The 14,798-nt window shown below is 37.6% G+C and overlaps 2 protein-coding genes and 1 long non-coding RNA gene across 5 annotated transcripts; 1 reads left to right on the forward strand and 2 right to left on the reverse strand.

Annotated features, from left to right (window-relative positions):
* The first annotated feature begins 1,683 nt into the window (after positions 1–1,683).
* Positions 1,684–9,416, forward strand: klf11b (Kruppel like factor 11b). Of its 2 annotated transcripts, XM_082142905.1 has the most exons (6): positions 1,684–1,730; positions 2,955–3,027; positions 3,556–3,591; positions 6,510–6,764; positions 7,850–8,624; positions 8,707–9,416. In XM_082142905.1, exons 1-6 carry the CDS (start codon positions 1,699–1,701, stop codon positions 9,000–9,002), a joined length of 1,467 nt encoding a protein of 488 aa, XP_081999031.1. In that variant the 5' UTR covers positions 1,684–1,698; the 3' UTR covers positions 9,003–9,416. The 2 variants fall into 2 exon arrangements, with proteins under 2 accessions (XP_081999031.1, XP_081999032.1); XM_082142906.1 differs by lacking the exons at positions 1,684–1,730; positions 2,955–3,027; positions 3,556–3,591 and adding an exon at positions 5,090–5,320.
* Positions 5,370–6,503, reverse strand: LOC309479064. The gene is made up of 2 exons (XR_014199151.1): positions 5,785–6,503; positions 5,370–5,721 (listed from the first exon to the last, which is right to left on the reverse strand). It is a non-coding gene; the product is annotated as an uncharacterized lncRNA (long non-coding RNA).
* Positions 9,417–11,905: 2,489 nt separating the features above from the next.
* LOC309478912 (uncharacterized protein) lies at positions 11,906–14,794 on the reverse strand. 2 transcript variants are annotated; one of them, XR_014199127.1, is made up of 4 exons: positions 13,975–14,794; positions 13,772–13,830; positions 12,785–12,900; positions 11,906–12,611 (listed from the first exon to the last, which is right to left on the reverse strand). XR_014199127.1 is itself a non-coding variant. In XM_082142708.1 (3 exons), the coding sequence occupies exons 1-3, from the start codon at positions 14,434–14,436 to the stop codon at positions 12,512–12,514; spliced, it is 621 nt and encodes a 206-aa protein (XP_081998834.1). In that variant the 5' UTR covers positions 14,437–14,785; the 3' UTR covers positions 11,906–12,511. The 2 variants fall into 2 exon arrangements, 1 of the variants encoding a protein (XP_081998834.1); XM_082142708.1 differs by lacking the exon at positions 12,785–12,900 and having other exon boundaries at positions 13,975–14,785.
* Between the last annotated feature and the right edge of the window lie 4 nt (positions 14,795–14,798).

Raw genomic sequence — 14,798 nt, forward strand, 5'->3', positions numbered from 1 at the left:
CACATCTAAGTCACTCCGCATGGCAGACCAGATGACTTTGACAAATGTGTGACTCAGCACCTCACATACCACAGAACAGGATCTGTTCTTAAACAAAACTGACGTTCAGTCCCAATTGTTGCCCTTTCACCCAGATACACACCCACTATGAAGCAAGTGAGGAGTTTCTGTTGATCAGCCTGTTGTTGAGTTCTACGGACATCTGAATTGCCTGTATGTGCTGCCAAAACACACACACACACGTGCCCGATACCTTTTAATGACTGCTGATGATGTCTTCAGATCTAAATAAGAGAAATATGGAATATAGAAAAATATAGGCCTATTAAACACTTTCTGTATATTGAACGTTACACAAACATGAGACCAGATTGTGTGCATAATACAACAGCACTTCAAGCACAGTAGTATATTTAACACCTCTAAAAATAACTGACCCACGCTCTTCTCTGGACTGAAGCCGTTATGTGAGAACTGGTGTCGGGTGCTGGGAGGACTGGGACCAGTGGGAATGGGTTGATGTGAATAGCATAACCTTTCCTCTAGTTTCCTTCCTTTCTCTCTCTCCCAGTCTGGCTCACTTATATCACAAGCATGCTTCTCAGTCCTCACATAACTCCTACACATCCCACACACCACTCGCCGTACTGGAGTTGGCAGAACACAATCGGTCACTACAGCACATACTGTCTAAGCTTACGTGATGCATTCTGCTGTCTCTGACCCCGCTGCTTTCCTGAGTGCCCACCGGCAGATAAACTGACATGTGGCCTACATCCTAGATGGCCAGTTGAGGAGGATGTTTACTGCTATTCTGATTGCTTATGTAGTGATTTGAATAATTTAATTGATTAGAGCAGTGATTCCCAACCCGGAGGAACCTCAAATAAATATGAAGTGGGTTTAAGGGGTCTAACCCTAACCCAACGATACAAATTTTTTTCCTGGTAACACTTTAGCTTTGGGTCCAATTTTCACTATTAACTAGTTGCTTATTAGCATGCATATTACTAGGATATTGGCTGTTTATTAGTACTTATAAACCACATATTAATGCCTTATTCTGCATTACCATATTCTACATCCCTTAATTCTACCCAATACCGAAACTGAACTACCTTACTAACTACCAATAAGCTGTAATTAGTAGTTTATGACAACGATCCTTTTTAAATTATTTTTATCCTAATATATCTTAATACGTTTAAACATGTTAAGCCTGATGACATTACCATCTTATTTGAGGCATTACTGATGTGATCAACAGTATTAATTCAGAAAATCCTGTGTGTCCAAATGTTCCTGAGAGTAATCACCAACAACCTTCATGCTGGAATATTGGAATATATTGTTTCATGAATATTTCAGTGACTTTAATAATGCAATTTAGGGGTGTAGAAAGCACCATAACATATGTTTCCATTCATATCTTTCATTTTAAAGGGTTAGTTCACCCAAAAAAATAGTCATCAATTACTCACCCACATATAAACATTGATCAGCAAACATAAACAGAAGCTCAACTGTACTTAAAAATGCACAAGTAACACACAAGAATGAACCTCATTGTTTAAGAGCACATCAAGCAAGCATGCTTGAGCATTCATGTCTCTTCAGGAAATTTGGACTAAACCACTCAATTCATTTGGATTAGTTTTACGATCTCTCTATGAACTTTTTGAATTGCCAAAGTGATAGATGCGTGGACAGTCAATGAAGGGACAGAAATTGCTCAGATTTCATTTAAAGGTCCCCTTGCATGGATTATTTTATTATTTTAGAATGTTTCCTGGGGTGCCCTTATAATGTTAGTATGTTTTTTAGATCAAAAGTTGTTATAATTTAGAAATAAAAGGCATTTTTCCTAGCCTGATTTTAGCCTCTGATTTGAACGCTCTGTTTGAAGGGGCGTGTCTGCTGTGAGTCTTCAGTGTAAACGCCCACTGCTGTGATTGGCTGACATGCTTGCATATGAAATATTTTGCATTACATGTGAAACTCTCTCGAAAACTTTTACTATTACTGCTATTATACGTTTTTACTATTACAGCTATCGGGATTAACGAATCGTGAGAAGTTTTTTAAGTATTTAGATCTATTCCCATCACATAAAAGGTTGCAGTGATGAGCATTGAGCAGATGACAGCCTGTTGATCGCGTGAATGAAGATCTTATCATTGCTACGCAGTTTCTGCACTCTCACTAATGATTTCACCAATGCAAACATGAGGTAAGTACAGTAAGAGCTTCGTTGTGCAGCGTAACAGCGTCATTGATTTCATAACGAGTTTTGGCAAGTGTCCAGATAAACTCGCGCTGTGTGATTGACAGCTTGGGCGATTGGAAAGGGATTGTTCTTTGATCGCTTTCTGTATATTAATCACAGTTTAAGTACGATTATTTTCATCCTAAGAGAAACGACGTGAAGTTGATAATTTAGTCACTGGCTTGATTTACTGATGCATAAACATTGAACGACTTTGAGAGAAAGATTATCTGTCTGAACTTGAACAATTACACATCAGAAATTCACATAACCCACTGGTTCTTCAGAGGCTCGGATGAAGGAACTAATAAAATACTTTTGTGTTCATTTGTACATCCAAACACTGAGCAACTGTCATGCTTCGCTCGTTTGCAAGTAATGATGTCTCTCGAGGAAAAAACAATCTCACGCTCGCGCAGCTCATTTTCTCATGGGTGGGCCAAATTCTCTTTGCGGGCAAAGAGGAGAAAGGGGAGGTAACCTTTCCCCTTATGACGACATAAGGGGAAGATTTCTAGATTCGCCCGTCTGAGCTTTCATTTTCTCAAAAATACCCAGGGCTTGGTTTACACCCCTCAAAACGTCTGGTCACTGGGGGACCATAGGCAGGCTAGGGAAACTCATATTAAGATTAAAAAACCTCATAAAGTGAAATTTTCATGCAATGGGACCCTTTAAATATATTTTAGCTCAGATTTCATTCAAATATATTTTTGTTTCGAAGATTAACTAAAGTCATATGGGTTTGGACCGACACATGGGTGAGTAAATGTAAATTTTTTGAGTGAACTAACTCTTTAACTCTTTCTCTAATTCTCTTCAAAGACTCAAGCATAATGTATTTCAATTATTAAATTATAACTAAAATGACTGATAAATGGCTTAAGGTCGAGATAACAAGCTTGGACACTGACAGAATTCATGCTCAGTGTCTCAGTATCAGAGTGTATTTCTAGCTGGGACTAAAAAAAGATGTTCCCTGAACAGATTTTTCTTTCAAAGAATAACCTCATCTATGGCACTTTTACAGCATCATCTATCACCTGCAGGAACTGTGATCAGAACATCCTGACATTTTCCAGGATGATTTCGTTGAACATTGACTTACTTAAATGTCACTACTTTTAAAGGCAGAAAAATTACGAGTTAGTGTAATCCCATCCTCCCAGAGAGGGTGTGACTAAAACACGTATGAATTCAAGCTAGATAAAAGGATTTTAGACACATTATTATAAATAAAGAGTCACATCCACCTTACAACTCCAATAATTATTGTTGTTTTTTTAAAGGTCATTAAATGGGTTCGGATCAGACCAGAGATTGAGGTAAGAATGTTTATTGTACTAGCACTGTATCGTAATAACTGTTCTTCCAGATTTGAACGAGGTGCATTACATATTGAATAAACTATAAAGACTATAAACATTCTGTCCTGAACCTAAAGTGTTTTCACAATTGCAGGATCTATATACTACAGGAAACAATTGTAAAATTCCATGCCTGGAAATTAATAAAATCGTGTTCATAGTATAAATTGAAATATTTTAGATTAAAACATTCAAAATATTGATTTTTTTGTATATAAATTGCAGAAACAATTTCTATTATATGTTATTTTTTTATGTGTGTATTTATTTACATACTCTTGTTGTTATTATAAGCATCTGGAAAGTGATGGAAATTTACTGTTCATTGTGAATGAACACAATGCATTTTTGCATTCACATTTGTGTGCAGTCAAGTTAGGAAATGATCTATTAATTTGTCCAAAAATACGTTGAAAAGGCAATATGGAGAGCAGAAATAATAATAACAATAAAAAAAATCTTATTAAAAAGCAGCAAGCTATTTTGTTGTCAAAACAGAAAACTCCCCCTTCAAACTCTATGTGTCAAAAGTAAATGAGGTGTAAAATAGCACATATGTTGCTATTTTTAAAGTAACCTTAAGAAAACTTGTTGGTTTTCAGGAGTTTTTGATTGTTTGTAAAAAATAAAAAATACAGTGAGAAAAAAACGTTATTATTAAAAATGACTTCTTCATCTTCTTACTTGATTATTAAACCACTAATCCAAATTTGTCATCACCCCATAATCACTAGTCATGGTTGCATTAAAACCATTTATTTAATGTTATTAAATTAAATGTTAACACGTTACAATAAGGATTGTTGAATAACGATGAGGCTAATTAGTCAACGTTAATGCATTATGTTAACTAAAATGTGCAAAACATCCGTAAATATGTTACAGTAGCCTATTTATTAACCTTTTTTTAAACAGATAGTTAATCAAAATACAACTGTTCATTACATCATCAACAGACACAACTTCATGTGTTAGTAAATGTTGAAATTAACATTACCTAACATGTAAAAATGCTTTAGAAGTATGTGTCATTGTTAGCATTTTTTAGCTGATGTAACAATAATGTTACAAATGGAACCTTATTGTAAAGTGTTACCAATTAAACGTTAATGTTATTCATTAACTTGGTTGAAAGTATGGCTTATAATGTTGTTGCTTCTCCATGCCTGCTAAGCTAATTTGGCTCCTCATGCTGTGTGTTTAGCCGTTACCTGTTTAAGCTGACTATAGATGCACAAACATGTTTCACTATTAAATGGCTCCTAAAGGCTGCGACCTTTCGCCCAGTTCCGTCCTCTCATAGTTCAGCGAGTTTACAGCGACACTGTTGACTCCCTCCACACGCCCATCTGCAGCCACGCACCCCTCTTCCTCCAATCGCTCGCCTATCACGCACTGATCACGCGCCGGCCTTCACCCCATTGGCCAAGGTCTCACACACATTTGTTTTTCATTGGTGGCGTGTTGCCACCCGCCAGACTGTTGTGAATTTTGTTTTCTCTTTTTTTCGGAGGCTTGTTTTACTCAGCTGCTGGTAAAAGCGAACTGAATTCCGGTGTGAGTCGCGTCACTGAACGGGCGGAGCAGCTCCATGTCTTTGTTCTGCTCTACTTTTCATTTAATATTTTTTCATACGTTTGAATAGATGTCAACACACCAGTTTTCTAACATGGAACGATTATGTGGGGTAAGATCGGAATATTTCGTTATATAGCATTTATATTTATGTAATATACTTCTTCTTTTTTTTTTTATGAGTTGCTTGTGATTTACTGACACTGACTGGTCACTGCTGAATGTGGTTAACTGTTAATGGAACTGAGGCGAATGACGCCTACTCTTACTTAATGTTACATTGTAACTGTATTTGCCTTTTCATCAAGAAATGTTACAATTGTGTAACATTGTAAAGTTCTGAAAACATGTAGCCGTCTTCGAGTTGACTGGCCCTGTTATAGTAAACAATACGGATCTGTTGTAGTCTACATTCAGTTTCAGTGGGCACCGTTATTCCTGTTGGCCTCATTTAACCCTCAAAATGACAACCAAGTAATCATTGTGCGAAATTTTGTATCTTAATTCTCCTGTCTTGCCTTTATTTTTTTAAATGTATGTGTATACACTCACCCCCTCTCTCACACAAACACACACAGACACTTTTATCATGTTTTTCCTTAGTCTCTTATTTTGTTAATTTATTTTGACAAGTGGATTTCTAGTGTTATATTTATTAAACTTTAAATATTATATTTGGTAAGAATGAAAAAACTTCGAAAAATGCAAAAGAGAAGTGGTCTTTTGGAACCTAAATATCCCACCAGTGCATTGTATTATGTAAAGCAGTGAGGCTGGTTGAGTACCATACTGCACACTATATGCAGACTGTACAGAAGTCAATCAGGTGTGTTGGCAATCACCTTGTTGACACTGCTTAAAAAAAAAAAAAAAAAAAAAAAACCTGTGCATGCTGCTCACTGATGGTGTTATTTCTCTGAACAGCATTGGCTGGGAGAGGCTTTCAGTCAAAGTTGTCTGGCCTCTGGCACTGCTCCCGTGTCTATCAGGGGGTTTCAAGTTTTGCTCTCAGCCATTTCACATGGCCAGCTTGTGAGCACGTCATTGTTTTGGCTTTATTTGGCAGTGGGAGTTGACTTCAGCCCTAGTGATAGAGGGTCCCTGCAGACGGGCTGCATTAAAAAGGGCTCCTCTGTTAAACTGTCATACTGCTTTTGGATCCATGAATAGATAAAGACTGAGAAAGACTCATTCAGATCCACCCAGCAGCTGAGCTGTATGTGTCAAAACAACCAGAGGGTTTTCTTTCATCTTTAACACATTACCTTACATTAGTTTTGTTGTTTTCTTGTGGTTCTCAGGGAGCTCGAATGGAGGACTGTGAAGATTTTCTGGAAGGGAAAAAGCACAGTGAGCACTCTTCGTGCAGTGTTCTGGAATACAATGATCTTGAGGCTGCTGAGGCTCTGGTCTACATGAGCTTCTGGAGTCAGATGTCTCCAAAACCCAACACCTTCAAACCTCGCCCTCTCACACCAGCTTCAGACTCCTGCGATTCTTTCCTGCCCCCCGAACCACCGGAGACCCTGAGGGACTTCGTCTCGCTATCTTCACTGGTAAGCGAGTCTTCTTTCGTTGAAACGATCTGCTAGAGGGTAAAATATGTACACTTCAAGCTCTGTTTAATTTGTCAACATTCACACCGGGGAACCTCAGGCGCCGCACAGCGTAGCACAACGCTCTTATCAGAACCTGATTTGTTTGCTGAAAACTTTGGGAAGGTTTTATGACACCCTGAACAGGTGGTAGTCTTGAGATAAGCTACATCTGCAAACTGAACTTCAGCACAGGCTCCTTTACTGTGTTTACACGACTCACCTGTGCTTTAATGATGCTGAGAGATGAATGTACAAAGTAGTACTGCTGTGACATAGTGAATAGAGCAGCCATTCATCCATAAGGAGATTCCACTAGTTGTTTGCAATAGAGCTTGATTTTTAGGAATGCACCAATATTATGATAGCCAATACGATGATAAGCCGATAATTATTTGCATGTTATGGTCGGTAACTGATAAATGTCCGGTATTAAAATTCTGTACTATTTTAAGAAAATTAAATGTAAAACAGTAAAACCAAAGTCATACTTGAATTTAGGTATAGTGTATAGTATGGAAAATTTATATTTATTTTTAGATTTGCTAAAGCTTACATTTAACAGTGTTAATAAATTATTAAGTGTTTTTTATAGAATAACTTTTAAGTGAGACTCTAATCTAATCTAAATGTAAAATTAGGGCAAATGAGCATGCACAATCAAATATCCAAATCTTAAAATTAATATAAATGTTTTTCATTCTGTACATTGTTTATAATTTGTGTAAATTTAAGTTTAGTTTAGTTAGTCTTTTACTCTTTCATTTGTAATTTAATATCAACCATTTATCACTTATCGATCATAACATGAAAATAATTATCGGTGTATCTGTATTGCCCATTTTAATATTGGTGCACTCCTCAAAAAAGTTAACTTTAAGTGAGCATTAGAAGACGACAAATGTAATCTAAATGTATAAATAGGGGAAATGAGCATGCACAATTAAATATACAATATCGATACAGATAAAATTTAAAATCTGATAACCAATATGGCCTTGATATCATGGACACTTCTTAACTCTGATTGTCTTCTCTCCTTGCAGTGCATGACCCCACCACACAGCCCCAGCTTTACTGAGACCTCCAACACCACATCAGTGCCAGCCTCCCCCTCACCACTTACCCGGTCCTGTCCCAGCCTCCCCAGCCCGAGATCGGCATGCCCCACCATGGCCTCCACCACTCAGGACCCCACAGAAAAGACCACGCCCCTGCCTTGCAGAGCCATGGCAACCAGTGTAATACGGCACACGGCCGACAGCTCCCTGTATCAGAACATTCCACAAAAGACTGTTCCTTCATCATCATCACCCACCCTGTCCTGCCAAACCCAGACCGACACCACGCCGCCATGCCAAAACAGCAGCAGACTTCTTTCTAAGGATGATAAGTGCTTCATTACAACATCTCCTCAGCCACCGCCCCCAACCTCTAGTCCACCAATCATATGCCAGATGTTCCCGGTGGCCCAACCTGGAGTCATCTCAGCGACATTTATTCAGAAGCCCAGCCCTGGGGTGAAGTCTATCTTACCACAGCCGCTCCTGATGGGCTCTCCGGTGCCTCAGGGGACGGTGATGTTCGTGATGCCCCAGTCACCGGTGTCTTCGGCTCCACAGTGCCAACAGACTGTTATGACTCTAGGCAACACCAAGCTCCTGCCTCTGGCTCCCGCGCCTGTTTACATGCCCTCGGGGCAGAGCAGCATCACGCAGGTCGACTTTTCCCGCAGGCGCAACTACATCTGCAATTTCCCAGGTTGTCAGAAGACCTATTTTAAAAGTTCTCACCTAAAGGCTCATCTCAGAACCCACACAGGTAAATAATGATCAGTATGTAGCGTCAACTTCTAAAGTCTAGATCAAGCAGGTCATCTAACATGTCTTGTTCTGCCTTCCAGGAGAGAAACCTTTTAGCTGCAACTGGGAAGGCTGCGATAAGAAATTCGCTCGCTCTGACGAGCTCTCTCGGCATCGGCGAACGCACACGGGCGAAAAGAAGTTTGTCTGCCCGGTGTGTGACCGAAGGTTTATGCGCAGCGACCACCTCACCAAACACGCACGGCGACACATGACCACCAAGAAGATCCCATCCTGGCAAACAGAGGTGCGGAACCTCAACAAGATCACCGCTGCCAAGGCCTTGCCCACTGGCACAGCACTACCGGTCAGCATGTTGCTGCCAGCCTCTAACTGACTTTGATGGAGACTGAACTCTAAACCCTCACCATTGTTATGCAGGGACTCATGTTATGAGGGCATCAGGGCAAGGCTGCTGATTCTCTCATGGGCAAAAACGTTATTATGCACTGGACTCCTGTCTTCTTTTGCTGCACATATTTCGCACATTTTGTTTACTATTGTGTAAAAGATTTATGCACTCTTTTTGCCAGTCTTTGTACTATGTTTGTCTTAAAATTTCTTACTTTTTCTTCTTCATTTTTTTGTTGTTGTACATATCTAATGGAAATGTATGATGTATGCTAAACCACACAAAATTAGAAAAAGGAAAATATGTAAAAATATATATGTGGATAATTATCTACACTGTGATTATCATATAATGTCTTTTATTTAATACTCCTTTTTTTATTAAACAATGAAGATTTAAGTGTGTTTTTGTTATTTTTTTTAAGCACTTGGTAAAAAAAAAAAAAAAAAAATCTGTGACATCAGAAAAATTCAGCAACTCCTATGTGGTTTGGCGTGTTTTGGCTGTTGTTCTGCCTCTCCACTCTCTTGGCAGTAACAGATCTTCCACTCTCACATTGTTGGCATGATGCATCACTTCCTGTCGGATTCGTGAGGCCTGTGACTCTGTGTACTGGATATTTTGTCTCATGCATCACCTTTAATAGGCATTTCTCAGCAGCAAGTTGATAGTCATTTCGTTCGCCGCCAGTAGCCATTAAGTCAGTAAAAAGTTAGCAAAGTTGCTCTTTATTTAAAATAAACTCCTCTGAGCGAACAATATATCATTAGTTTATTATAAAGTTGACTGTTGACATGTTTCGATAAATTTCCTTACTATTAATTCCTTCTCTTATAAGGTATAAATATTGTTTTTTTTGTAAGTTTTATGGCGAAAAGCCTTCTTTATTTGCCAAACACATGCTGTTCCGATGAGGACATTGTGAAATTACAATAACAAAAAAGAAAAAAGTTTTGTTCATTACCACAGGCATGGAATAAATCGTGTGCTTTCCAGTGATGCTAATGCTCCCACAGAGATTGAAACCGGATGCCTGTAATTACCGCTCAGACCACTGTCAAACATATTTAAATAGAAATATTCCGTATACTACTGCGTTTTACGATGGCCAATCAGATTACAAGACTAACTGTAGGTGTGGGAGGCGCGACCAATCAGCTTTCAGAACAGTGCCCCGCCTCCTGCCTTACTGACCGACTTTCCCCAACCATGAAGAAGCCTTCAATCGACTGTCCAAAAATGCAGCAACAGCGATTCCGTGTGGCTTATTGCGTTATGTCTTTTTTCTTTATCTCGGAAAGGTGCGTTTATTGAGAAGGTAATTAAAATAAACACGTAATATAGTGCTATTTAATTTCTGTTATCAAAGGCCAGGCAGTTTAATATAGTTTAAAATACTCTATTGATTCGATAAAACAAGCTTCAAAACCTATTTAGCCTACTCTTATCACTGCACTGCAATGACACAAATGTCGGATAGCTGGTTAACATCAATTGATAACTCAATGCTAGTGGGTACACTACTACTAGACTTCAGTGCTGCCTTCGATGTGATCGACCATGAAATTTTGATTTCCAAACTTATTAGTTATGGTTTTAGGTCCTCAGCAATCAAGTGGTTTAAGAGCTATTTGTCGGAGAGGTCGCAAAGAGTTTATTTTAATGGTGCATTATCTTGTAGTAATTAAGTCCCTAGATTGTGGTGTTCCTCAAGGAAGTTGCCTCGGACCTTTGTTATTTTCAATTTTTACAAATGATATGCCGTATATACTCAGTAAGGCTACATTGACTAGCCTATGTTTGCTGATGATACTACTCTTTATTATGCAGCCCCTACATGTTCAGAGCTTAACCAGGTTCTGTCTTGTGAGATTAGCAAATTGTATAACTGGATCAAAACAAACAAACTTGTTCTAAATATTTCAAAAACTATGAGTATAATATTTGGCTCTAAGTATAGATTATCTGATAATCCTAAAATGAATATACACGTAAATGGTCAAAATGTACAGCAAGTAAAAAAGGTGAAGCTTCTTGGACTTTGGCTTGATTCTACATTGTCATGGTCTGATCACATTAACAAAGTTGTTGCTAAAATGGGTAGAGCTGTTGCAGTAATGCGTAAATGTGCACAGTTTCTAAATTCACAGCTGTTTAGTCGTGTTGTTTGTACATTGGTTTTGTGTCATTTGGATTACTGTTCTGTTGTATGGTCTGCTGCATCAAGCAGTCATTTAAAAAAATTACAAGTGGCTCAAAACAAGGCTGCAAGACTGGTTCTTGGTTGTTCTTCGAGAACTAGTGTTGCAGAGATGCATGAAGGTCTTGCTTGGCTGATGGTCAAGCATAGACTATCTGTTAATATGTTAGTATACTTTCATAGAATTATTAACACTCGGACTCCTAAATTTCTTTATGATAAAATCATTTACTATTCAGATATGCATTCACATTACACAAGAGTGTAGACAGATTTCTTTACCCCTACCTAAATCTGATTCTATGAAGAGGACCGTGTTTTATAGGTCAATTGTGTTTTGGAACAATCTTCCAGTTGGGGTTCGTGAAATCAAGGGAAAAACTGGTTTTAAAAAAAGACTAAGACTGTATTTGTTTTCAACATCATAATATCGTCTGGATTGGTTGAGCGAGGTTGTATCATGTGCTATGTTGCTTTTCATTATTTTATTATTATTTTAATCAGTACTTTTTGTATTGTTATTTTTTTTCTTGTTCTCTCATGTGTATTTATATATGCTATATTTGGGAGTAATTGTGATTGTAATTATTGGGTTTTGTATGTATTGTTTGGACCCCAGGAAGACTAGCTGTCGTCTTGGCGTCAGCTAATGGGGATCTTTTTAAATAAACAAATAAACAAATAAACGCGAAAATAACAATTACAAATTACAAAAAAATATTTATTAAACGCATTGACAAATATCTTGAATGAATGACGAGACTACAGAATGTCTACAGATTTTCATCTCCATCCACTGAATTTTCACGACAGATAGCTATAATATAGCTATATATATAATATCTATTATATAGATATTATATATATAATTAAAAAAAATTCAGATTTTCATTGTGCCTCAAAATAAATTATATTCAATTGGCTGAACATACACATCAGCGTAGTTTAGGGTAGTTGGGGGCCTCCATGGAGTCACTAAAAACTGCTGATGTGCATTCCTGTGTTAGATGGGTGGAGGATTTTGGAAATGTGGTCAGGAAATGGAACTAAATTACTTATCCACTCCATATGTTTTTCTCTCAGGCAAGCTGCTTTACAGAATAATATTATATGTAAAAATGTCAAAAGGAAAGTACATGTTTTATTCCATTCCTTTTTTTATTTTATTTGACCAGCTTTAATCTGAAAAAATATATATAAAAATGATTCACAATACTTTGTAGTGACTAGTGATCAATAATCATTCTCATACATTTTCTCTTTTCATAGTTGTCTCAGAAGATCATTATGTTCATTAACTAAACTCGCTCTCGATTGTGTTCATGAGGTCCTCTTCTGAAGCATCATACATGATAGGCAAGGCCAGAGATGAGCCACCACCAATTCCATAACCTCTAAAAAGAATACAAAAGAGGATTTCATAGTTAATACAGGGGCCTTTCCTTTTCAGTAGAAACTAAAATCTTTAAATGATCAAAAATATTGTAAAATATACAGGTACAATACATCAATATTTATTTTTAATTTAATTAACCACTAAAAATAAAAAAGAGGATGTCATATAAACCTTCATGTTGTGTTCCAGCCGCTTTGACATGGAGAGGATTTTCATTTTCCCGAAAATACTAATGTTATCACATTGGACTAATGTGTTACATTTGTTCCCAGTTAAAAATAGCCGTCCTACAAAAATAAATCTTTCATTATTCAATCTTTTTATCAACTAGCACAGGTTTTGTATTTATTTTTAGAACTGACTGATCGTAGGCCTCATTGATCTGAGCTTATGCACCCCATTTTTCTTTAGATGAAGAAGCTAGAAATAACTTTTTTTTACTCAAAAACTGAGGTGCATAAAGAAATACAACAACTTGACAAAAACACTGAATCCAATATTTGGTGATTGTAGCATAATGAGAGATTTACAAGCAATTTGACAAGGCTGGTCAAGGTAACACCAAATTAGGTACATTTTCAGCACAGCACCAGGTTAAAGGGATAGTTCACCCAAAAATGAAAATTCTGTGATCATTTACTCTCCCTCAAGTTGTTCCAAACCTGTATGACTTTCTTTCTTCTGCTGAACACAAAAGAAGATATTTTGAAGAAAGTCGGTAACCAAATGTCTGATGGACCCCATTGACTTCCATAGTAGAAAAAATAAATAAAATACTACGGAAGTCAATGGGGACCAGCAACTGTTTAATTACCAACCTTCTTTAAAATATCTTCTTTTGTGTTCAGCAGAAGAAAGAAAGTCATACAGGTTTGGAACAACTTGAGGGAGAGTAAATGATCACAGAATTTTCATTTTTGGGTGAACTATCCCTTTAATACAGGGATTTTTAATTTTTAATAGACATCCAAAGTCTTCAAATGATAAATTAAAGTGCACTCTTGAAGTGGCATCACATAGCCTACCTTTGTTAAACATTAACATTTTAATTAATATACAGGCCACTGCTCTCGACCAAACATAGGACACAACCTAACTTCTTTCAGTGGAAATGATGTAGGCCTACGTTCAGATCAATAATAAATGAAAAACACTTACGAAGCTGTTGCTGTTCTCTCAATTTTGGTACAGCCCAACAGGTCCTTTGGAGGCATGATCTATTCAGAAAGCAAGGAAATAGATAGGGATTTCGTATAATGACTTTAATTGTTTCTATTAATAATTCAAAGATGATTCTAGTTGTCATTGGCCTATTGGAAACTGGCGAGGCCTTCAACTAAAAAAAGTTGCAGCAGCCATACCTTTTCATGAATGTTTGAGGTTGGTTTGTTCACTGAGTTAACTTTATTTTTGTCCTTAAATTCGCTAATCGTCACATAAACACCAAACTGTGATTCATCATGTGTATTGCCACTGTAAACGTTGTTGCCGTCTTGTCTTTTGTCAGAGTAAAGTCCAGACGACTTTGATCCAAATATTGGCATATTATAGGAAGTCCGTAGTGTTATATCAGTGGTGTCACACTCATCGAGAATTCTGTCCACCTCCACCGCAAGATCTTCGGCTGAAAACTCGGAGTCCTGCCCGTCACTGTTACAGTCCCCCATGGCTCTTCTTCTGACAGACAAGCGCCGATCTGAAGTTTTGTTGTCTGAGGGACCAAACAATTGACTTGCATCCCGTTGACTGCCGCTGCTACAGACGTTTTCCTCTGTCGCTGACAAAGGTGCGACTTTTTTCATCCTGCTTTTTGTTGTGCCCATTTCCCAATGCTCTCAAATGCCTAACAAACTATTTGACATATTGGAAAGTCAGCTACTCAAATAGTCTATTTAAAAAAAAAAAATCTTATTGGATTTAATAATGCAGTCGTTGCAACCAGTGACGCTACGCAACAAACTAGAACGCTCTCATAATCAGCAAAAGTACGCGACGCATCTGTCTGTGGGAGTTGTGAATGACGTCGGCACTCATTCGACCAATCAAAGACTTTGTTTACAAACTGCAAGCGTCGCGTCCACCTCTGCCATCTGTCATGTGAGTGAACTGGAACAGCTGGGTGACGATACAATACAAGAATTGCTGTTTGATTAAAAAACCCAAACATTTACAATCATTAAAAAAT

This window comes from Leuciscus leuciscus (assembly GCF_965113295.1).
Source record: "Leuciscus leuciscus genome assembly, chromosome: 17".
Taxonomy (NCBI): Eukaryota; Metazoa; Chordata; class Actinopteri; order Cypriniformes; family Leuciscidae; genus Leuciscus; species Leuciscus leuciscus.

Excerpts from the sequence above, each read along its gene's own strand:
- klf11b (XM_082142905.1), top strand. The coding sequence starts at position 1,699 with ATGCGTGGACAGTCAATGAAGGGACAGAAATT. Across the intron at positions 1,731-2,954 it reads TCAATGAAGGGACAGAAATT|GCTCAGATTTCATTCAAATA; the intron begins GCTCAGATTTCA and ends AAATATATTTTA. Across the intron at positions 3,592-6,509 it reads GGATCAGACCAGAGATTGAG|GGAGCTCGAATGGAGGACTG; the intron begins GTAAGAATGTTT and ends TGTGGTTCTCAG.
- LOC309478912 (XM_082142708.1), bottom strand. The coding sequence starts at position 14,436 with ATGGGCACAACAAAAAGCAGGATGAAAAAAGTCGCACCTTTGTCAGCG. Across the intron at positions 13,831-13,974 it reads CCTCAAACATTCATGAAAAG|ATCATGCCTCCAAAGGACCT; the intron begins GTATGGCTGCTG and ends CTTTCTGAATAG. Across the intron at positions 12,612-13,771 it reads GAGAGAACAGCAACAGCTTC|AGGTTATGGAATTGGTGGTG; the intron begins GTAAGTGTTTTT and ends TATTCTTTTTAG.